The following is a 22461-nucleotide window of genomic DNA, read 5'->3' as shown; positions in this document are numbered from 1 at the left end:
GTCTGAGCCACCTCTCCATCTCAGAACCTTCCTGAAAGATCCTCTTGCTCCTGTCCTGCGAGCGCCCCACCATCAGACCTCAGCACAGCAGCCAGCGTCCATCAGGTCTCCTCTGCCCCCCAATTCCCCGAGGTTTTCGTTTCACGCAGAGTAGAAGCCAAGTCCCTACGGCAGCCCGCGGGGGTGCCACGTGCCCAACTCGCTGCGACCTTTGACCCGGCTCTGACCTCCTTCCCTCCACTCCCGTTTTGTTCCAGAAACACCGGCCTCCCCTGTTCACCCCGCAGGCCAGACAAGCTCCCGTGGGGAGCTTCCAGCTTCCTGCCTGGAAGGCCCTCCCCGGGGCTTGTTGGCTAATTCTCTCACCCCCCTCCAGTCTGGGCGTGGTGAGGCCCGCCGGGTCACCCCTTCATGCTGCAGCCTGACACCCCCCGTGCCCTCCCGCACTCTGCTTGCCCTTCCGTCCGCCCCACTTCCACCTTCCAACGCAGCGTTCACTAAGTGCCTTACTCGTTCCGTGTCATCTCCCTGTCAGTGTCATGGCTCATCTCATCGCTGCGCTGGAACGTAAACCCCAGGGGGAACCCAGGCCCCTTGGGGCTCTGATGTCACCCACGTTCCCGGGACAGCGCCCAGCGCCGGGCCTGCACCTCATAATACTGGTTGAACAAGTAAGCAGAACCCTTCACCCAGGCCACCCACCACTGTCCTCCAGCCCTGCAGAAACACCCTCCCCCATGGGGACCAGCCCCCACTTCTCCACAGCCTGCCCTCGACAGTCCTGCCTGGGAGCCCACCCAAGGTCAGACGCACTGCAGCCGACCCTGACAGGCGCGTAACCGCAGTACGTCCTGAAGTCATCTATTAATCTTTTTGAAAACCCTGAGCTGCTTTTAGTCTGTCACTCCGCCCCCCATGCCCATTGGATCAAGGTCAGACTACAGGCCTGCAGGCCTGCCTCCACCTACGGAGGCCCTCCGTCCAGGGGCCGCCCGGAGCGCAGCTGTCCGCACACCTCCGTCGCCGCCGCCTCTCTGCCTGTCACCTGTCCCACTTTTTGCGTCCCCCATCCTGCACTCCTCCTCCCAGAATGCTCACACTTTTGGCTAAATTATACTCATCCTTCAAAGCCCAACTCAAACTCTCCTTCACGACCCTTCCCGGGCACGCCAGTCCACCCTCACCTGTGCTTTTTCTGAATTCTCATAACCTCAATTGAGGGCGGCTTCTGATTTAAAGCCAGATCAATGCAGTGGCCAATTAAGGACAGCAAACCTTTTCTCGTTTGGAAACCCGAAAGAGGCTTTGATAGAAACCTGGGTTGCTCTCTATCACATACATTGCATTTAAAACTTTCTGTCGACCTCTTAATCGTCCTCGCCCAGCATTTTGCCACTTTATTTATTGCCTTCCTAGCTATTCCTTGTGTCTGTGTTCTGTCTTTCAAACAAGGCAATAAGTTCCTCGAGGGTAAAGGGTGTTTTATAGAGCGATACCTTGATTAGAAATTCCTCAGGAGCAAAGTTCATTTATTCAAAGTCGACTATGTTCAAAAATAAAAACAAAACTTCTTCAGGACTTCCCTGGTGGCTCAGTGGTTAAGAATCCGCCTCCCAGTGCAGGGGACACAGGTTGGAGCCCTGGTCCTGGAGGATCCCACATGCCGCAGAGCAACGGAGCCCGTGCACCACAACTACTGAGCCTGCGCTCTAGAGCCTGCGCTCTAGAGCCCGCGAACCACAACTACTGAACCTGCGTGCCACAACTACTGAAGCCCACGCGCCTAGAGCCCGTGCTCCACAAAAAGCGAAGCCCGGGCACCGCAACGAAGAGTAGCCCCCGCTCACAGCAACTAGAGAAAGCCCGTGCGCAGCAACAAAGACCCAATGCAGCCAAAAATAAATAAATAAATTTATTTTTAAAAAAACCCAAAACAAAAAACCTCTTCATAAGTTATTCTAAGCAGAGCTGCCTGCTTACAGCTGCATGTCAGAGATACTTCAGTGCTCTTCCTGCTTGTCTCTACCCGTCCTGGAGTCAGCAGGGCCTGCTGAGGGGGTGTGGGAGTCTGGGTTCGCCCTGGATGCCTAGAACCGCTCCGTTCTCATCTGCAGCCTCAGCAGCGCCCTCTTCAGGCCTCTCGGGCTGATCTCCGGGACCCACCTTCACCTCCCCACTCCACAGCCCAGTCTGGAGCAGAGGGACCCGGGGGGCTGCCCTTTCTGTTTGGTGATGAATTGAAACCCATTTCCTCTGCCTTGTACACACTACACTAGAAGGTATGAGATTTTTCTGAAGGCAGAGACTTTTCTCTGTGTTCTTCATCCATGTTCCCAGTAATCTAGAATAGAGCTTGGCAGAAAGTGCATAGTCACAAAAGTCTTCGCAGAACGGGTGACTCGGCTCAGTGGGAGTTTATACTTTGCACCCTTTACCCCCCCTTACTCAATGAAATGTTCAGGAATTATCTTCTTGGGGGAGAAATGTTCTCCCTTCCTGTACCTCTTTAAGCAAAAATACCCCCAGAAATGACCCCTAGGCCTGTTCACCTGATCCTGTAGCTGGCCTGACCGGGCCGGGGGTGAGCTGATTCCCAGACCAGCTGTGGCCGCCCCCACCACCAGCCGAATCAGCAGCCTGCAGGCTCGTTAGGCCTCTCCCTCCGGCCCTCTTCTCTCTAGGACTACCCCGTCCCTCACCCCTACAGAAGTCAAACCTTTCTTCTGCTCCTTCCTCCTTAACGTTGGCCCAGCTCTGCCCTCACCTGCGTCCTGGGACCTCTAGACGCCCCACGGCACGTGGCCAGCACCTTTGGCCTCACTTGGGATCCGATTCGAGAATTACTTTAGTATAACCTCTCTTTTCTGACATTCTGGGACATCCTGGAGTATTTCTCTTCCTGGTTAAGAAGTTTCTAAAAAGACATTCTTCTTGGGGATGAAACATCTTTGCTAACAGAGGTATGGATAATTTAGGTGCTTTGTGTGAACCTCCGAAGGAATTAGATCCAGAGCAAAAAAATGCTGTGGAGCTGAGTTTAATCCTTAGCAGCTCGAGAACAGGAACCCCACAGTGTACATTTTTGGTTCCCTTTCACTCTTTAGAGAAGTTCTAAACCCAGCACAGACCTGTGATAAACAAGTGTTGAGTAACTGATTGACAGACAGCCGGATGTTTCTGTCTGGCTGCAACGTGTGAGTTTTTTTCTTCTTTTTTTATTTAAGGAAAAATTGTGATTATTTTCACTGCAATTATTCTTCAGATTTCCCTTCTTTTTTCTTTAGTCTTTTTTTCTCCCGAGTTTTCAGTTTGAACATTTTTAAATAAACAACGTTGAAAGAATAGGATAGTAACCCCATTATGCTCTCCACCTGGATTCAACAATGAACATGTTTCCATATTTGTTTTCTCTCTATATGTTTATAACTCTATATGTTTACAAATACTTCTTCGCTGGGTCATTTGAAAGTAAGTTGCATAAATAAATTTATTTTTAGAAAAAGGAAGAAAGGTGCAGACATCACGACACTTCACCCCTTAAGTACTTCAGCCTGCATCTGCTAAGAATTAGAACATTTGTCGACATAACTACAACGGCATTATCAGAGCTAAAAAGTAATAACCATTTCAAAATATAATCTAATATCCCTTCATTTATTCTTCAATTGGAGACATTTGCCTTTTGATTACACAATGACTTTGTTTTCCAAAATTGAATTCTACTCACTGTTCCCTACAAATTCACCAGATTTCACAGGGGTGGGAAAGACCTATAGTTCATTGCAGTCTCTGGTTCTGGGGTGATAACGGGTTAGTCAAGCCCGAAGGATGGGTTGTTTCTGGAACAGGCCATGTCCATCCTCAAGTACGAGCAGGAGTGTTGTTTTGGGCCACTGGGGGCTGCCCGGATCCCACATGGCTGTCGCAGGCTCTGAGCCCTACAGCTGTAAGTGTATGACCTCGCTCTCTCTTCAATCTGTTACGAGTGTCCTTTACCTACTTGCCTTGCAGAATTTAAACACTGTAAACGAGCCAGCTCCCCTCTTGCCAATTCTGATTTGGTAGGTGTGGGGTGGGAATCTCAGGACATCTTATTTTTACAAAGCTCTCCAGGATTAGAAGTCTGGCGGGGGGAGAGGGGGGATGGAAAACCCCCATGACACGGTCTGCCCACACAACACTTCTCTCTACATCTTACGTGTATGTGTTTGTGGGTTTTGTAAGATGATTCCAATTATCTTCGGATGTGAGTGGTGTATAAACTATAAATAAATGAGAGACTTTCCCAGCACACCATGCACACGTTCCAGTCTTGGGACTCTGCAGCTGAAGCAGGGAGGGGGCGTTGCTGTGAGCTTAGAGTGAACGACCTGGTTCTGCACTTGGCCCTGCTAGGTCGTAGTTGCATGGACGATTTGGAAAACTTACCTGAATTCTCTGAGCCTCAGGTGGTCCTCCAAGATGAGCAGAGTAATATCTCATGAGGATTCAGTGACATGTGCCTGTGAAAGCACTTTATAAAAGATGCAGTAGGAGTCCAGTCGAGTTGCAGGTCTATTCACCCAGACCCCAGGTGTATGCAGGGGACCACTAGGGCAAGTGTGCCAGGGGTTCAGGTACCCCAGGAACCGAGCCCTCCTGGGAAGAAGCCCGTTGTAAAGGAGGGCAGCAACCATGGGCTGGAGGGGAGGAGGGAGAAGAGTACTTCTGAGGTTAGGGGAGTATAGCTGCTGGCCACCAGAAGGTTCTCCCCCAAGCCCCCGCTCAGGATGTGCAATACAAGAGTGTACAACAACTCGTCATCTCTGTGGAGCGTGGCCAGGGCAAGGCCCGCAGTGCTTGCTCGGCAGCTCTCGGGCTCACTCTAACCACGGGCAGCCCGCCCTGCACACGCTCCAGCAGAGATGGCACTGCGGGGAGCGCTGGTGGCATCGCCACCCCCGGGACGGGTTTTCTGGGAGCCCTGGGAGAGAGGATTCACATGGGCGGGTGGCGGGCGAGAAGAACACCCTGGGCTGACAACAGGGCTGTCGTGGCGATGTTCTCCTTGTCCCAGGCACTCAGTGGGGGAAGAGCCATCTGGAACGAAAGGGGCCATTGTGCTGACTCCCCAGCTCTAGTCTGGACCAGGAGAGGCTGGGGTGACTCCCGGCAGAACGATCCAGAATGAAGAACAGGGATGAGGCGTGTAGCCTCCCCATGGCTTGATGTTCCCCTAACGTGGGACGAGGAGGCCGTGTGGACGCTTCCGGGATGCTCTGTTCCCAGAGGGTGGGTTGTGATGGCTGTTGAGGACAGGAAGTGGTGACGGGGGCGGCGATGCTGCCAGGGTTCTGGATGGAGGCTGATGAGCGAGGCTGAGTTTCACTGACGTGTTACAGAGACTGAAAGGGAGGCAGTGATTCCTCATCCTTTCTGATTATGTTACTAAAGCATAACTTGCATATAGCAAGTGCATCTGTCATAGGTGTCCAGTCCATTGGACTTTTTCACAAACTCAGCACATCCGGTAACCAGCGCCCAGACCCAAACCCAAAAGGTCCTCAATTTCCCCAAAGACTCTCCTGCTCGCTGAGCTGGCTTGGGCAGGTAATACAACAGCGCTGGGCCCCACGATAAAACTGGAATAATAACAGTGTTTATTTCATCTGGCTGTTGTGAAGATTAATAATAATCACGGAAAGTAATACACGAACAGCACTTGGAACAACGCCTGGCGTGTAGTAAGCACGTCGTTAATGTTTACATCTCCAGGGCAATTGAATTCTTTAACCTAAATGACATCGATGAATTATTTCTCAGTCTCAGTTCAAGTCAGGAAATTTCTGGGAAGATTATAGCAGGTGGTCAGTGTATGTATCCACTGGGTGTGGGAGGGACAGCAGTCCTCGACTCGCCGTGGATGGGACTGTTGTGCTTCAAAGTGTCCCCTCGCATTAAAGCCAGCTCATGGGAGGACCCAGGCAGCACTCTTTAGTATCTTCTTTTTACAATAGCCTCTGTATAAACACACTTCAAATTTTGCGGGGGAAAGAGTTCAGATTATCCAATTTCAGTGTATAATATTTTAGTCCTATTTAAGCAGTTAAAAGTTTGTTTTTCTTTTCTCTCCTAATTTCTCTCCTTATTTTCCTCCTATTAAAATATGTTAGAAAAGGGAAAATTGAACAATCAGATGACAAAAAAGGTTCTTGTTGCGTAAAGACACAATATACCAGCAAATTGTACAGGGCTCCTGACATCTCTACCAATAACAACTGGGACGATGAACGGCTGCAGAAGTACCTCTGCCGCACTGATGTGTTGCTCTGAGTAAGCGCTGTTCCTGCTGTATCATACGCTCAAGAAAAATGCCTGAGGGCTTCCAGCAGAAAAAGATGACCCGGAAGAATGACAGCCACAGAGCCGCCCAGGCTGAGCAGAGGACAAGGCAGCACTTAAGGAGAGTTTGCACTCGGCCCATCACCGAGAAAAACACAGGACCTGCGCACAAGCAGGTGTGTGTGGAGGTGTGTCGGGAAGGTAAACAGGCAAAAGAAACGGAAAGGAGAGTTCTATGTGTGCGAGCTGCCTAGGGAACCAAGACGCAGTGCAGTTTAGAGGCCTGAGTTGGGTAGCTTTACCCAAATGATGTCAGGGTTCTGCATCTTTCCTAATTCGTAAAATGCAACGAGTCATCAGGCTCAACCACACTGTCAGTTAAATCACTTTTTAAAGAAAATAAATCAGGCTTGCAGGAAATTTGCCAAAACAATTCCTACACATTCTTTACCCAGACTTATCACCTTTAAAGTTTTGCCGTAGCTGTTTTGTTATCCTCTGTCTATATTTTTCCTGAGGGTAGCTTGTGTTTATCATGTCACTTTAACCTTTGATACTTCAGTTCCTATTTCCTAAGAACGAGAGCCTCCGATGTAATCCTGTTACAGCTATCACAACCAGAATACGTAACCCTCTACGTGAGCTGGCACGTGCTATAGCACTGAGCTGTGCTATCACCTGTTCTGCATCTCTCATCCACTTTCGTTTTTTTGTGTTTTTTTTTGTAACTTAATTTTGTCGGCATTCTTGAATAAGCTAAGGACGTCTAGGTGTATATCTTTGACTTTTACAAAGAGAAAGACAAAGGTGAATAAGACAAACCAAGATTTGACTAAACTTTACTTTGTTTTCATCCATTTTAAAACCACAGCATTCTTTCACATTTCCAAGAAAATTCCTATTCCAAAGCCATATTATCTCATTCCAGAACCCCAAAAAGATGCAAGGATTTTTCAAATCGTACTACACAGTACCAAAACTGTTACTCTTAAACCTGATAAACAACAAATATGTGATCCATGTCATTTATAAACTTGGATTGTGAATCTAAATAAACATTCTAGTAAAAGAAACAACATTTGAAAGATACTAGTGTAAAACAGGAACGCGAAGAAGATATATATTATGATCTTTCCAGCCCCAGCTTAGCCTCTCACTACTGAAAGGGTTGGCAGCGTTGGTCAAACACAAAGTGAAGAAGCTGCCTCAGACCTCACTAAGGGTGGAGGAACTGCTAGACATGACCTTGGAACGCGCACTGGTCTCATCCACTTTTGTAAATTGTCCTCGTCACGTTTTCAGCCCCTTGTAGGGCATCACGTACTCACGCAGTTATCCCGTCTCCTTAGGTCCACTAGTCTGGACCAGCTCCTAACCCTTTCCTTGTCTTGCATCATAGTGACATTTCTGAAGAACACAAGCCAATTATTTTACAGACTGTTCTTCAATTTTGTTTTTTTTTCAGTATTTATTCGCTATGAGATTCAAGTTATGCATCCTTGGCCAGAATACCAAATAGTGTGTCGTGTCCTTCTCAGGGTATTTCTGCAGACACAGGATGTCCACCTGACCCTCATGAGTGAGTCATTTGATCACCTGGCCAGGGTGCTGCCCAGTCTCTCCACTGTACACTTACTGGTTTCCCTCTGTAACTAATAAGTATTCTGATGAAAGACATTTGCAGACCTTGTAAATGTCCTCCCTCTCATCAAACTCCCCTGTTCCTCCCCTGCAAGCCCTGCCACACACGCACACACACACACACACACACACACACACACACACACACACTTTAGAATCTATTGATGAGTCTTCTCCAATCTTACTATGATGGTTGCAAAACAATGATTTTCATCTTCACCTTCCCTTCACCTTTATCAGTTGGCATTCTACTGAAAGAAAGAGCCCTCCCATCTCCTCTATTTATTTATCAATTAATTATCAGCATGTACTCATAGATTTCTATTTTATTCAATATTTATTGTGACACATATATGTCCTAGATTTAGCCAATGGGTGCCCTTCAAGCTGGCTCCTGTGACCTTTTAACCAGCCCCTCCCCCTTTCTTTTGGGCTGCATGTGGGCTTTCTCTAGTGGCGGCAAGCGGGGGCTACTCTTCTTTGCGGTGCGCGGGCCTCTCACTGTTGTGGCCTCTCCCGTTGCGGAGCACAGGCTCCGGACGCGCAGGCTCAGCGGCCATGGCTCACGGGCCCAGCCGCTCTGCGGCATGTGGGATCCCTCCGGACCGGGGCACGAACCCGAGTCCTCTGCATTGGCAGGCGGACTCCCAACCACTGCGCCACCAGGGAAGCCCTGACTTTACTTTCGAATATGTGGGACATTAACATGTTTTCAGAAGTCAAGCCTAGAAGAAAGGTGACAGGTGTCAGTCCTCCTGTCCCTTCTGCCTCTTCCTACCACTCCTTACAGGTAACTCATTTCATTGTTTTCTGGTTTATCATTGGTGTGTGTGTTGCCCAAATAAACAGATATTTGTATGTTTTCTTATTTTCCCTTCTTTGTTACACAAAAAGTAGCACGCAATATATAAGCTATTGCACTTTGCATTTAATATTTCATTTCATATTTAATAATATATCCTCGAAATCACTCCATATCTGTTCACAAAAGTCTTCCTTAGTCTTTTTTATACCCCTCCCAATACAGTATCTGGTCAAGTTTTCAAATTTTTGCCAGTTTGTTGGGGGGGAATAACCAGTACCTCTGTAGTTTTAATTTGCAACTCTTTTATGAGTAAAGTTTAACCTCTTTTCACATATTTATGAACTCATAAGATCTTTACTGTGAATTGTCTGTTTATGTGTTTTGCCCATCTCAATGTTTAACTTCTTTATATATTAGCGATATAACCTTACCCCTTTATTTATGATACGTGTGGAAACAATTTCTTCCAATTTGTCATGTCGTTTTATTGTGGTAAAATATACATAACATAAAATTTACCATTTGAATCATTTTTTTAAATTTATTTATTTATTTATTTTTGGCTGCCTTGGTCTTTGTTGCTGCGCACGGGCTTTATCTAGTTGCAGCGAGCCGGGCTTACTCTTCGTTGCGGTGCGCAGGCTTCTCATTGTGGTGGCTTATCTTATTGCGGAGCATGGGCTCTAGGCATTTGGGCTTCAGTAGTTGTGGCACGTGGGCTCAGTAGTTGTGGCTCGCGGGCTCTAGAGCACAGGCTCAGTAGTTGTGGTGCACAGGCTTAGTTGCTCCGTGGTATGTGGGATCTTCCTGGACCAGGGCTCGAACCCGTGTCCCCTGCATTTGCAGGCAGATTCTTAACCACTGTGCCACAAGGGAAGTCCCTGAATCATTTTTAAGTGTACATTTCAGGGACATTAAGCATACTCACATAGTTCTGCACCAGAGTCTATCTCCAGAACTTTGTCATCTCCCCAAACTGGAACTCTGTACCAATTAAACAATCACTCCCCCTTCCTCCCTCCCCGCCCCTGGCAACCACCCTTCTACTTTCTGTCTGTGAATTTGACTCCTCTAGGTACTTCATGTAAGTGGGCTCATAGTTTTTGTCCTTTTATGCCTGGCTTATTTCACTTAGTATCATGTTATAACTTATGTCAGAATTTCCTTTCCTTTCTTTCTTTTTTTAGACATTAAAAATTATTTAATTATAAACTGAAAAACAGAATCCAAACTTGAGTTTAACTGAAAACATAGTTCCAGTCACAAATTATTCATGAAGAATCGATCATAAGACCTGTAAAGACAGAAAGTAGGTCTCTCATTATGTAGGGCTAGGGGCAGGAAGAGGGAGTCACTATAAATGGGTACAAGGTTTCTTTTTTGGAAGGTTAGAAATGCTTAAAAACAGATTTTGGTGATGTTTGCACAATCCTGTTAATGTACTAAAAATCACTGAACGTTACACTTAAAATGAATCAATTATATCTCAATGAAGCTGTTAATAAAAAATCAGAGCATTTGAAACAGAGGCAACTTGTCTTCTAAAGGGGTGTGTGGCCATTGAGCTCTTCTAATGGCATGCATTACTTTTTTTTTTTAACATCTTTATTGGAGTATAATTGCTTTACAATGTTGTATTAGTTTCTGCTGTATAACAAAGTGAATCAGCTATATGTATACATATATCCTCATATCCCCTCCCTCTTATGTCTCCCTCCCACCCTCCCTATCCCACCCCTCTAGGTGGTCACAAAGCATCGAGCTGATCTCCCTGTGCTATGCGGCTGCTTCCCACTAGCTATCTATCTTACATTTGGTAGTGTATATACGTCCATGCCACTCTCTCACTTCGTCCCAGCTTGCCCTTCCCCCTCCCCTTGTCCTCAAGTCCATTCTCTACATCTGCATCTGTATTCCTGTCCTGCCCCTAGGTGCATCAGAACCATGTTTGTTTTTTAAATTTCCTTTCTTTTTAAAGTTGAATAATATTCCATTGTATGTCACATTTCACTGACCCATTCATTTGTTGATGGACACCGGGCTGCTTGCATGTTTTGGCTCTTGTGAATAACGGTGCCATGAACATGGGAGCACATGTTCAAGTCCTTGCTCTCACTTCTTTTAGGTATGTACCCAGAAGTGGCATTGCTGAATCATATGGTAATTCTAGGTTTAAGTTTTTAAGGGACAGCCAAAGTGTTTTCCACAGCAGCTGTACCATTTTGCCTTCCCACCAGCAACACACAAGGGTTCCAATTGCTCCACATCCTTTTCCTCTTTTTTTTTTTCACATTCAGTATTTTCATTTAATTTTTTAGCAGACAATTTACATACTTCCCCCACCCCTTCCTTTAAGCTAGTGTGACAATTTTCTGTAATATACTACTTAAAGAGAAGCTTTGGTCAAGAATGGAATGAAATAGCAAAACAAAAAAAACAAAAAATAAAACCCAAATCACTGCTGCTTTTAAAAAACCGATACTTTCACCAATTATTCTCAAACAAAACACAGAACAAGGTTTGCGCCATATGTGTCTTCAGTGTTTCCTGGCGGCTGGCTCTCCTCCCCAGGATGCGAATGGCGGAGATGCCCGGCGCAGCCTGTCCGTCCTCATGCTGGATCTGGGAGGCTCGCCCTGGATAGAAGACTCTAAGGTCTTGAAATCCCAAAAGGTCATGGCTCCATCGATGCCAGTAGTGCAAAATTTGCAACAATCTTGCCTGTCTGCCTCATAAATAGACATTTGAGTGATACTGTCCTGGCGCAGCATCTCCAGGGCCGGGTTGCGGTCCTTGGTCGTGGCCCGCTTGTCCATGTTGCAGAAGCGCTCCGTGGCTGACACGTTGCGCTGGATGCTCTGTTTCGGGATGTCTAGCTTGGAGACAAAGGTCAAGCAGCCGCGGTCGGCGCAGCTAAAGAGCATGGGGCAGCAGTCATGGCCAGCAGCCAGGACGCTGTCCTCCGAGATGAAGGACACACTCAGGAGGGGCAGGAACTCTGTCTTCAGAGTTGAGATCTGCATGCTTTTTGAGGCATCGGCAACGGACACGGGGCCGTCGTGGCTGACCCAGGCCAGGCGGCTCCCGCTGGCGGAGAAGCTGACCTTGCGCACCCAGCCGCCAGGGCCACTGCCACCAAACTCTGACATCAGATGACCAAAAGGCATCTTGCTGCCCCAGGGCGTACTGGCTGGCTTCTCATCCACTTCTTGAATGTAGGCAGAAAACACTCTGCATTTGAAATCACAGGATCCTGCTGCCAGCAAGACGTTGTTGGGATCCAATCCAAGCTGAGGACCGTGGAGCGAATGGGTTTTTTAACGTGCTTGCTTACCCACCGGTCATTTTCGGACTCAGAGTAACAAACAGAAATGAGTTGTGCTCCGCTGCCCACAGCAAATTTGTTCTCTAGCGGGGACCACTTGACAAAAGTGGCCGCACAGTTAATTCTCAGAATCACCAGGGTCGGCTTCCAGACACCATCCTCCTGACCCCAGACGTAGGCATTGCGGTCAACCCCGCAAGTGACGACGCGGTCACTCTTGGGAGCCCAGTCGATACCTGTGATGTGTCTGTTGTGCTCCTTGAGTTCATGAGTTTTCACCCACTGCCTCCCGTTCTTCTCATAGATGTGGATTTCGTGGTTATTGGGGCTAAGGGCAATGGGTACGACCCCTGTTCCAGGCATGACAGGTGATTGGCTCTAGCAAAAATTGATGCAGGCACATTATTCTTCGTGTTTTCCAAGGACAGAAAGCTGGGGGTCGGGGCCATCCGGATGGGCTCGGAGTGTTAAATTCCCGGATTCTGGTCAATCAACGTGAACAGGCTCCTGCGGGCTTGGGCAGAAAACCGAGGACCACATCCTTTTCAATATTTGTTATATTCTGGTTTTTCGTTTTCATTTTTGCTTTTTTAAAAAGAATAGCCATGCTACTGGAGATATCTCATTGTGGCATTTGTTTTGTTTTTTGCATTATCGATGTTGGAGGTAGGTTCCAGTTTGCCCTCATGGATTTTAGTGGCTGTCATGAGGTCTATTTTATTCTAGCAGTTTCTTTGTCCTTACGCTTCCCCACGTCACTTCTAGCCTTTCTTCTGACTTCAGATTTACAAACTACAGTGCTTCAGACCCACTGCCATGCACAATGGAGTTGAAGCTTTGGCCATAAATCGTCCTTCTTCACCTCGGATGCTCTTTAGCCTGTCCTACTTTGTTTGATACCAGGATCACAGCTTCTGCTCTTTTAGAGTTGGCTTTTCCTTTATGACCAAATTTGAAAATCTTTTAACCGGCAAATGAAGTGCATTTGTAAATGCGTATACTGGTATGGTTTGGTCTCCACTCTGTCCTGTTATTTTCTGTTATAATTACTGCATGTATTGTGGTATACTTACTGTGTTTCTTTCACCACTTGGTGTGGATTCTTTGCTATTTAATATTTTTTTTTCTTTTAGGGTTTTGGAACAGGGTTTCCAATATTTATGTTTTGCTTTAGTGGTTAAGTTTTTATATTTTTACATTAATTCTTTTCTTTTTTCTTAACCCTTTAACATCTGGCCTGTCCATTTTACATGGTGTCATTTGATTAGTAACTATGACCTATTTAACAGTCAGTTACATGATTATGTTTCCCCTTTTCGCTCTCCCTTCTCCTTCAGTTTTTTTCAGTTGCACCTGTTCTATTTGATTAGAAAGTATGTGTATCTACTAGTCTTCCCATCCGTCACTTGGCGGTTTCCTCAGTTAGCTCTTGTTTGGGGGAAGCTCATTCCCCAGGAAAGGCATAGGATGCTCTCTAAATTTCTGTACTCAGTCCTCATCTGTTTGTCTATAGCTTTGATCCTTAAAGGCTGGACACAAAAATCCTTGGCTGGTACTTTCTTTCCTTAGTGTCTTGTAAATACTGCTCCACTGTTGCGTTGCTCTGTATGTTGCCAGCCTCAATATTTTTATAAGTAATTTGCTCTTTTTGCCTTTAAAATCTAATAGTTTTACTAAAACATGTTTTGGAGTTGATTATTCCACTCAGTTTTCCAAGGTACATGGAAGGTACTTTCAATATATAATTTAAATTTTCTCTTATTTCTGGCTTATTTTCTGGGATTATAGTTTCCCCCCTAGTTTTATTGAGATATGATTGACACATAGCACTGTGCACAGCATAATGACTTGACTAACATATATTGTGAAATGAATATCACAATGTTTAGTTAATATTCATCATCTCATTTAGATACAAAAAAAGGAAAGAAAGAAAAAATATTCTTTTCCCGGTAATGAGAACTCTTAGGGTGCACTCTGTTAACAACCTTCAAAAGTACCATACAGCAGTGGTAACTATCGTCATCATGCCGTATGTTACATCTGGGATGACGGTGTTAATATTAATTTTGCTTCACTGTTTGGTGTTTCTACTTTAGAGACTCCAGTGACATGTATTTTGGTTCTTCTTTCCTGGCTTTCATTTCAACCACCTATCTCTGAAAGCTTTTTACTCCTTTCTTTATTTTATTTTCAACTTCTTGAATATTTTCTTGCCATTCTTCAGTGTCCTTTTACATATCTGTATTTGATATATTCTCCCTTGGGCGTCTTGTAATTCTTCTTTGTTTGTGGGATAGTTTTGTCTTTATTTTCAATTTCTATCCTGAATCTTATCAACTCCTGCTGTATTTTTTCCTAATTTTTGCCTAATATATTCTCAGGTTTTGAATTTCTGATTCTATCTGTGTGTGTGTGTATGTGGGGGGGGGGAGGTGTATCCAAATATATGATACTTTGTTCAGCTTGAGAGTTTGACATAAGGTCTTACAATTTTCCTCTGCTTTGTCGTTTTATTGATGGGGGGATTTTCATCAGGTGAAATGTTATGATTCATCTTCTCATCATAAGAAATGCATTTTTTTTCTTTTTGCAGTAGATTTATATGCAGCTATTTTGATGTTTTAGTGCTACTAGACATTTTGACACGGGGTTCATAGTTCAAGAATGTCCTCTTCTCACTGTATACTGAAGTGCACTTTTTAATAGGTAACCACACTGAGGGAGGGATTGGTTGTCTTTTATTTCTGCGGATCTATACTTCTCACTTTTCCTTCACCACAAGACCTCCGAAGGGCATTGCCCTTTCTCTATTTATCTGACTTTTCCCAGAAGCAAGGCTTCTTCAAGGCTGCCACCTCCTGTCCCATTCTCTTTCAAACCTCTTCTCTTTTCCACTCAAGTATCCAACCTGTGTTCAGTATTTAGTCCTTGGTGTTGGACTTTCTCTTCATAGACGGATTTAAGCCTGGGTTTCACTTAAGTCCTTGGCAACAGTGGAGGGAGCTCTGTTGGAATTTGAGGTATTTTCTTCCTTCTACTGAAGAAGTAATTTGAAGTTCAGCTCGTGGCATTTGCTCTCCTAGTAGAGCGGAAGGCTTGTTTGTTTGTGCTTGTGTTTTATTGAGGATGTGAGTAGAGATTCAGACGCAGGCAGCTGCTTCTGTCCCCTGGACTGGTCAGCTTCCGGAATCCCTTTTAAAATATCAAGCGCTAAGTAACATTTCTTTCTTCCCTAGGAACACTGGAAACTTTGCTGTTACAAGGGCATCGTCAAGGTTACACAGATTCTGTTACAAGACAGGTCTGTCTTCTTGCATCTTTAAAGCTGTTTCGTGTGCTGCCTCTTCTTTCTTCTTTTAATACAGCAACCAGTCACAAAGAAAACAATTTAAAAATATATATTGCCTTCCTTCTTCCTCATTTCGTGTTTACTTAAAAACAAAAAAGAAAACCCTGCTATTCAGCACTCCGTACATCCCTGGAAACACGCTCCCCTGAAAAATCACCTCTCGGTTTCTACTTCCAGGCCGCCACCTCTGCCTAAATAAATAAATAAAATGGACACCTGGGGATCCATCCCCACCAGGGATGTTTTGCTGCAAGATTAGTAAGAAAACTGCAGCGAGCGGCAGCCAAGTCGGGTACCGGAGGGGGATTTGCACCAAAAAACTCAGGTCGGTGGGCCAATAAGAGCGAGCCTGCCAGGGGGCTGGGGTGGTCCCAAAGACCGAGGACCGCGGAAGTGGCGCTCCCGGCCGGGCAGCGCGCGGCAGCAGCGACCGGGGGTCCCTGGTGCGGGCGCCCGCGTGTGTGCGCACATGTGCGCGCGCCCCGCGGGCGCCCGGCGGCCACCTGTCACTCACGGGGGTGGCGGGGCGGCAGCCGGCGGAGGCCCTCCCCGCGGGGCCGGCGCGCCGCCGCGGTGGAGACGCGGTAATCCCCTCCTCCGCCCGCGCCGGGCCCCCGCAGCCGCCGCCGATTGGTCGCCCTTTGCTCCCTGACCCCCTCGCTGCCTCCGCGGCCGCCGCTTCCTGCTCGGGCGCGGCGCGGCGCTCCCGGCCGGGGCGGAGCTCGGGCGCCGGGCGCGCACCGCCCTCGCCGCCAGCCGCGCCGGAGGAGGAGCCGCCGCGCCCTTCCCCTTCCTCCGCTCCTCCCCGGCCCGCGCCCGCCGCGGCCCCAGGCAGACTCGCGAGCAGCGGCCGCGGCCGGCGGCCGAGTCGGGAGGATGCGGCGGCGCTCGCGGATGCTCCTGTGCTTCGCCTTCCTGTGGGTGCTGGGCATCGCCTACTACATGTACTCGGGGGGCGGCTCCGCGCTGGCCGCGGGCGCGGGCGGCGGCGCCGGCAGGAAGGTGAGTGGGGCGCCCGCCCGCGGCCCGGCCCCGGAACCCCCGGCGCCCACGCGCCCCGGCCGCGCCGCGGGGCACCGAGGGGGGTTCCTGGTCCCTCCTGCCCTTCTCCGCCCGGACCTCCGCTCCGGCCACCCGCCCCGGGTCTCTCGGCCGTGTCCCCGAGGCTGGGGGCGCCCCCGGCCCCTCTGCGCTCGCCTGGTTCGGGAGAGGGCGACCCGGCGCAGCCCCCGGGACTGGGGCCGCCGACGCCTCTTGTCGCCCCCCGCCCCAGCTCTCCGCTCCACGTAATTTGAGTTGAGTTTCGTCCGGCTGCCGGGAGCCCGGTCCCCTGCGGTGGGACATTTGGGGGTGGGGATGTTGGGAAGCACAAAAGCGGGTGGGGGGGGGAGGGCGAGAGGCGGCCGCCTTTGCGACGTGTCACGTACCTGGGGAGACAGGAGTCCAAGTTTCTTTTCAGCCCTTTGATACCAGCCGCCGCAATGCCCCCTCCCCCTTGTCGCCGCCTCGCGGGGAGGGGGCAGTTCTGGGTCTCGGCTCGGTACCTCTGGGGACGGGGGCGCCGCCAGCCCCGCGCTCGACGGAACGGACCTCCCCGGTGATGCAGGCGGAGGGCCCCCGCGCCCCTGCGCCCCGGACGAGGCCGGCCACCCACCCACACCCCGAGACCGTCCCCTCCCGGCCCCCGCGCCCGACTCGGCCGGCCCTCCCGCGCGGCCCCCGGCGCCCGCCTGTTCCAGCCCCACGCCCCCGTTCCGCGGGGTGGTCCCTCTGCTGTGTGTGTCCCGGCGGGCTCCAGGGGCCGAGGGGGTGGGCCGTGGGGACCGCGTGAGCCGCTCTGGACGGCCGGGCGCCCTCGGGAGGAAATGGAGCGCCCAGGGCACCGGGGCCCTGCGATCCCGCTGGGAGAGCGGGGCTCTGGGCTGTGCACTTGCCGCCAGCGGTGTTCGTGGGGTTTGGTGGCAACCAGGCTTTGAAAGCGGCCTCCACACGGTGTAACCCCTCTGCTGTGACATTTGGTGTCACCGCAAACCCAGGAAATTCTGAGTTAATGGAGGTGGACCGTGGGTTGGGCAGGAACCAGGGAATGGTGTCTTGGAACGAGCAAGCCAGAGTAACTGGATGAAAAGACTTTAGCCCTAAAGTCAGACCATAAACGTCAAGGCTGAGGTTCAGCTGCTTCAGAGGTTTCCTTCCTTCCTTCCTCCTTTCATTCATGCTTAGCTGAAGGTGTTAGATTCATGGTAAATTTCGTAGGCTTGCTTTATCTAGAGGGGCAGAAATGAAAAGTCTTTCCGTGTGCAGAATTGGCCTAGCTTATTTCTGAGCTGACATGTGCTGTTAGCCCTGTTTTTTTCCCTATTTTAATCCAGGGAACTGTTGTTCACATGCATGAAGTCTCCGTTCATCCTTGAATGGTAAAGAGCAGTGCGCCCAGCGGAAGCAGTGCAGCCCTTTGAAAACCGTGGCCGTGTTAAACTGGAATTATTTCAAAAGCTTTGCTTCCCAGTAAACTGTGCCTTCGCAGGTCCACGTAGCCTGGTGTGCTGGTGAGACCTGGCAGAGCTTCCTGCCTTTCATGTGAAAGAAAACCGAATACATAAGCCATGCTTAGTGTTGCCTTTCCTTGGTCTGCTGCTCTCATTAGCACATGTGATTGGAAACAGCAACAGGGTGGCATTAGCATCCGGAAACAGCAACAGGGTGGCATTAGCATCTGGAGAGGTTGGCTTCTCCCTGGTGGGCTTCAGCTGGTGGATGGTTCTTGAGGGGTCTTCCATTTGATCCTTAGTTAAAAAAAAAAAAAAAATCCAAGAACTCCTTGTGGCCTGGTGGCAGTAGGAAGGTACAGAGACCTCGTAGAAAAAAGTGTGCGAAATGAACAATTATACGTGGATTGGTGATTTGTCAGTTGGGGAAGAGGTGTGTACATGCAATAGCTTTTGAAACTGGAGGAGACTCGTTAACGTAGTGTTGACCCTGGTATTAAAGTAACCGCCCTGAGACTGTCTCCGGAGGGGGGTCAGTAGAATCTGCTGTCCTGAATTTCCTAATCTAGAGTATAAAGCCGCCTAGTCTTTCTTCCTCCTGAGTTGTTTCCATGGATTCAGAGACCAGAAAGTCTCTTCAAATTTAGTTCGTCCTCGTGATAAAAGGAAATATATAGATTTTCTAGCTTGTAAAGTATGGACATAAAAAAGATACGGTAGCATGCGTGTGAAGGCAGAATTTGAATACTAGCTGTCGTTTTTTAGGTGTAAGTGGACTTACATTTCTTCTCTCGTTTCATGCCGTTCGAGTCAAGGGTCTAATTCCATATTTAGCCAGTTTCTCTTCGCCCTGAGTCTTTTCACAGGGCACCAGGCTTCGGTATTAGGCTTTGGGGGATTGTCTGATGGGAGCCTGACTGGAGTTTCTGCTGCTTCAGCACCTGGCCGGGATTGCCGCTGTTAAATTACCCTGCCTGTTAGATTACTCCCCCTCAGGATGGTTATTTATTCTCCGTTTGGCGAAACTTAGAGAGCCCACTCACCTCACGCCGCAGATTTCATAAACTCAACAGGGGCAGGCGCTGCCCTGCTCGGGACTCAGCGCTGAAGTTCGGGGTGTGCGGTCAATCATTTTATGCATAATATTGTTTGGAATTATATTTTATTTACATTGGCAGAGAGCCTTCCCTCCCCCGTATTTCACTCTTTCCCCCTAAATTGATGATTTGCACTTCAAGGATGCCTTTCCTTTGAGCATCCTTAAATGCTTTAAAATTTTAATCATGTTCAGTCTCCCCTGGGCCTTGGTATGTTGGCAGTGGATGGAGCTGCAGAGAGAGGAAGAGATTTCTGTCGAAATAAACCTGCCTCTGGGTGAAGTGTGGCTCTTCAGGTTGGAGAGGGAAGGGTTTTCCAGTATGGGAAGCATGGTCTCTCCCGAGAGAGAGTGTGTGACGCCAGGACCCCTTGTCTGTGCTCCCACCGCACGCCCTTGGGAGGCAGGGAGAGCATTCCCGAGGGGCACGGCCAGGGCCCGGTTACTCCCCTGCCCTTCCTCGATGAGTGGATGCTGGAGGCCTTTGGGTAAGACCTGGAGGAGGCCTTCTGGGAGAGCGGGCTTGGCCTCTTCTTGGGGCGGTGGAGGGCCTCGCTTGGCTGGAGCGGGTACGCGTGGAGGATACAGTTGGAGGAGTTTGGGACTAAATCATAGAGGGCCTCGGATGCCAAGCTGACTTGTTGGTTCTTACTTCTGCTGACCACAGGGAAGCACGGGTGTTTTTTGAGCTGGGCGGTGGACACTTACGGGGAATGGTGTGGATACATTTATCGACATTACGACTAGCTTTCTGCTCCTTCCTGCTGAGTGACCTTTACTAATTTACCGAACCTCTCTGAGCCTCAGTTTCCTCATCTTTATAGTGGGGATAGTTCTGGTAGCCAAAGACCAGCTGCCACTAGGAGGTGCTGGCAAACAGTAGGCGCAGAATAGATGCTGTTTGGAGGGCTGGGGGGAAGGAAGAAAGCCTGAATATCTGCTTGAAGATGGAGTGAACTGTGACGCTTAACTGTCTTCTTCTTGATCTCTGGAGTTTTTTTTAAATCCCTCATCCATTCCTCCCAGATCGATTTGGTTGGTTCATTTGGGCTGGCAGCGTGACCCCGACTCACATCAAGGACTGCCTTTTTGGGAAGTGACCCGGACGTCTTACCGGCTCTCTTGTCCCCAGCCGTGGTGTCAGAGCGGGGTTCCCGTCAGCGGACAGCCAGCGGGAAAGTGGGTGCAGGACACACCGTCGTTTGGTGGCTGTGTGAACCATGGGTGTTGCTGGTCACGTCCCTGAGTGGGGCTCCCGCAGTCGGGAGGCCGGCCTGCCGCCCACTCCCTCCAGGCTCTGGGCACCCAGTCGCCCTCTGCCCGCAGCCTTGCCCCTTCTGGTGGGAGAGGAGGTGGCTCTCGTCACCCATGCGCTTTTGTGGGCATCAGCAGATCTGTGAATGTGTCTGCTGGGGGTGGCGGTTGGGAAGGGGGACCCAGGCCGCACCCGGCCAGCTAGAGTCAGTTAAAAAAATTCCAGTTGAAAGGAGAGTTTGAAGTTGAGGTCGGGAGTGCAGTATTGGGGGAAAACCACCGCAGAGCCAGAGAAGCTGACAAACGTCCCTCTGTGAGAAACTTTTCTTTAAAGAAAATAAAAGTTTCGCTCTTCTGGAGTGATGCCATGCTGTCTCCGGGGCTCACACATGGTGGAAGCCGGCTGTGACTGACGGTGCACAGTGATGGGCTCACCCCCAGCCCTCTGGTGAGAGTGAGGAACAGCCTGCCGCCTCCTGCCCCCAGCACCGAGGGGGCCAGCTTGCCTGGGCTGCGGCAGACCTCGGGGTGGAGTCCGGGGCACCCAGGGGGCTGTTAGTGGTGTGGGGAGGCTTCAGGCCCCCTGTGACTCTCCCCACCCTAACTTCTGGCGAGTGGTGGGTCCCCTGTTTGGATCAGAGGAAGAGGTATTTGAGAGGCCAGAAGAACAATGGGATGGTGAGCGGGGAGATACATACATACACATGTAGTTTCATGTGTATAATTTCTCGTTCCTGCCATTCGTGTTTCTGAGATCTTTGGGGAGAGAGAAGGCACTTCGGGAAGGTGTGAGTTTCAAAGCGGGCAGTGCCCCGCTGCCTAACTTCCAGCAGATCCAGCGGCTGCTGGCCTAGTGGAAGGAGGGGCGTGGTGAGGCTGCCTGGGGCAGAGACCCGGAGCGCACAGGAGCTGACTGCCCAGGTTCTGGCCGAGATCCCGGAAGAGGCAGGGTGTTCCTGGGAGAAATCTGTGAAGTCTCCTCGCTGGCCCAGCAGAAATCGTGGGGTGAGACAACAGCCAGACCTGGCCGAGCCCACGCCCCCTTTCGGTTCTCCCACTTTCCTCCTCGTGGACCCTCTCCTGGAAGCTCTGCTTGTGTGGGTGATGCTGAGACAGACAAGCTGGGCGGATGTCCAGGTGGAAACACACCCACAGGCACGCCGTACACATGCCACAGTGAGAGCCTTCCGTACGGATGTTAAATAAACACCACTCTCTGGGGACCCCCCGCCCCCAGCTGCCCTGTTCGTCTTCCCTTGGGACCCCCGCTCCATGGTCTCCGTCCCCACTGCAGGGCCTCCGGGACCTGGCTCCGTGCCCGTGCCACAGTGGTGCTTAGACACGCTGAGCGCGGCTTCTGTAGAGATGCTGCTCGAATCAAAGCAGGTGTTGGCCTGGTCTCACTGGCGTGACCCGAAAAGTGGCCTCCCCCTCGAGGCCACCTTTGCCTCTGTGTTGCCGCCGGGGACCCTCGTTCCAGTGCTGTGGTCTTGGGCCCTTGCCTCCGCGCTGCCCTACGGTGCGGTTTCTTCGGGAGGACCTCCTGGCGCTTCCACAGGCAGACCTCCCAGGTGGCATCTGGTGCAGGCCGGGCCTGGCGAGGAGCCCTTCTCCGTGGAGCGTTGCGCTGAGTGCACTGGTGCAAGCCTCCCGTGGACACTCCTGCCCTCGCAGTAGAACTTGACCCTGCTTTCTAACTGCTGTGAGGACGCTCTGACCTTTGGCCACGTGCTTGAGCTTAAGGGTGAACCCCCAGTGTGGAGGTTCCTGTTTATCTGTCCAGTCGGGAGAGCCTCCCCCATAGGCTCGAGGAGCCAACGAGTCCTCCCCTGGGGGGCACCGCCCCCCCTGCATCCCTTGCCCGAGGCGGGCGGGTCTGGGCCCCTGCTCGCATCTATCTGCCTCCCGCGGGGCAGGCTGAGGCACTTGGCATTTCTGCATTTAGTCATGACCGGTATCGTAGGCCCGGGAAGCATGTGTCATTGTGCACGGATTGGATTTCTTAGCGTGCTGGGACGAAGACGGCAGTGATTCATCGTGGCTGGATTTGAAAAAACCAAACATGGTCACATTGAATCTCACTCCTGGCCTTCCATTTACATTGCCTTCCTCGGCTTTGGGAGTCCTGTGGCCCTTGCTACGGCTCTTACGGGGGCTGCCTGGTCACCCGTGGCTCAG

The 22461-nt window shown here is 50.0% G+C and overlaps 1 protein-coding gene and 1 pseudogene across 1 annotated transcript in view; one reads left to right on the top strand and one right to left on the bottom strand.

Moving 5' to 3' along the window:
- Window positions 1-11304: 11304 nt before the first annotated feature.
- Window positions 11305-12455, bottom strand: LOC132439232 (actin-related protein 2/3 complex subunit 1A pseudogene; annotated as a pseudogene).
- A 3694-nt stretch (window positions 12456-16149) lies between these two features.
- The window catches only part of GALNT2 (polypeptide N-acetylgalactosaminyltransferase 2), a 179206-nt gene continuing 172894 nt past the window's right edge, over window positions 16150-22461 (top strand). Inside the window, exon 1 of the mRNA XM_060035105.1 lies at window positions 16150-16446. Within this exon, the coding sequence (XP_059891088.1) occupies window positions 16321-16446 (126 nt within the window). The 5' untranslated portion in view covers window positions 16150-16320. The remainder of the gene's footprint in view (window positions 16447-22461) is intronic.

This window comes from Delphinus delphis, chromosome 16 (assembly GCF_949987515.2).
Source record: "Delphinus delphis chromosome 16, mDelDel1.2, whole genome shotgun sequence".
Lineage (NCBI taxonomy): Eukaryota > Metazoa > Chordata > Mammalia > Artiodactyla > Delphinidae > Delphinus > Delphinus delphis.
This window is presented reverse-complemented; position numbering and strand designations above follow the sequence as displayed.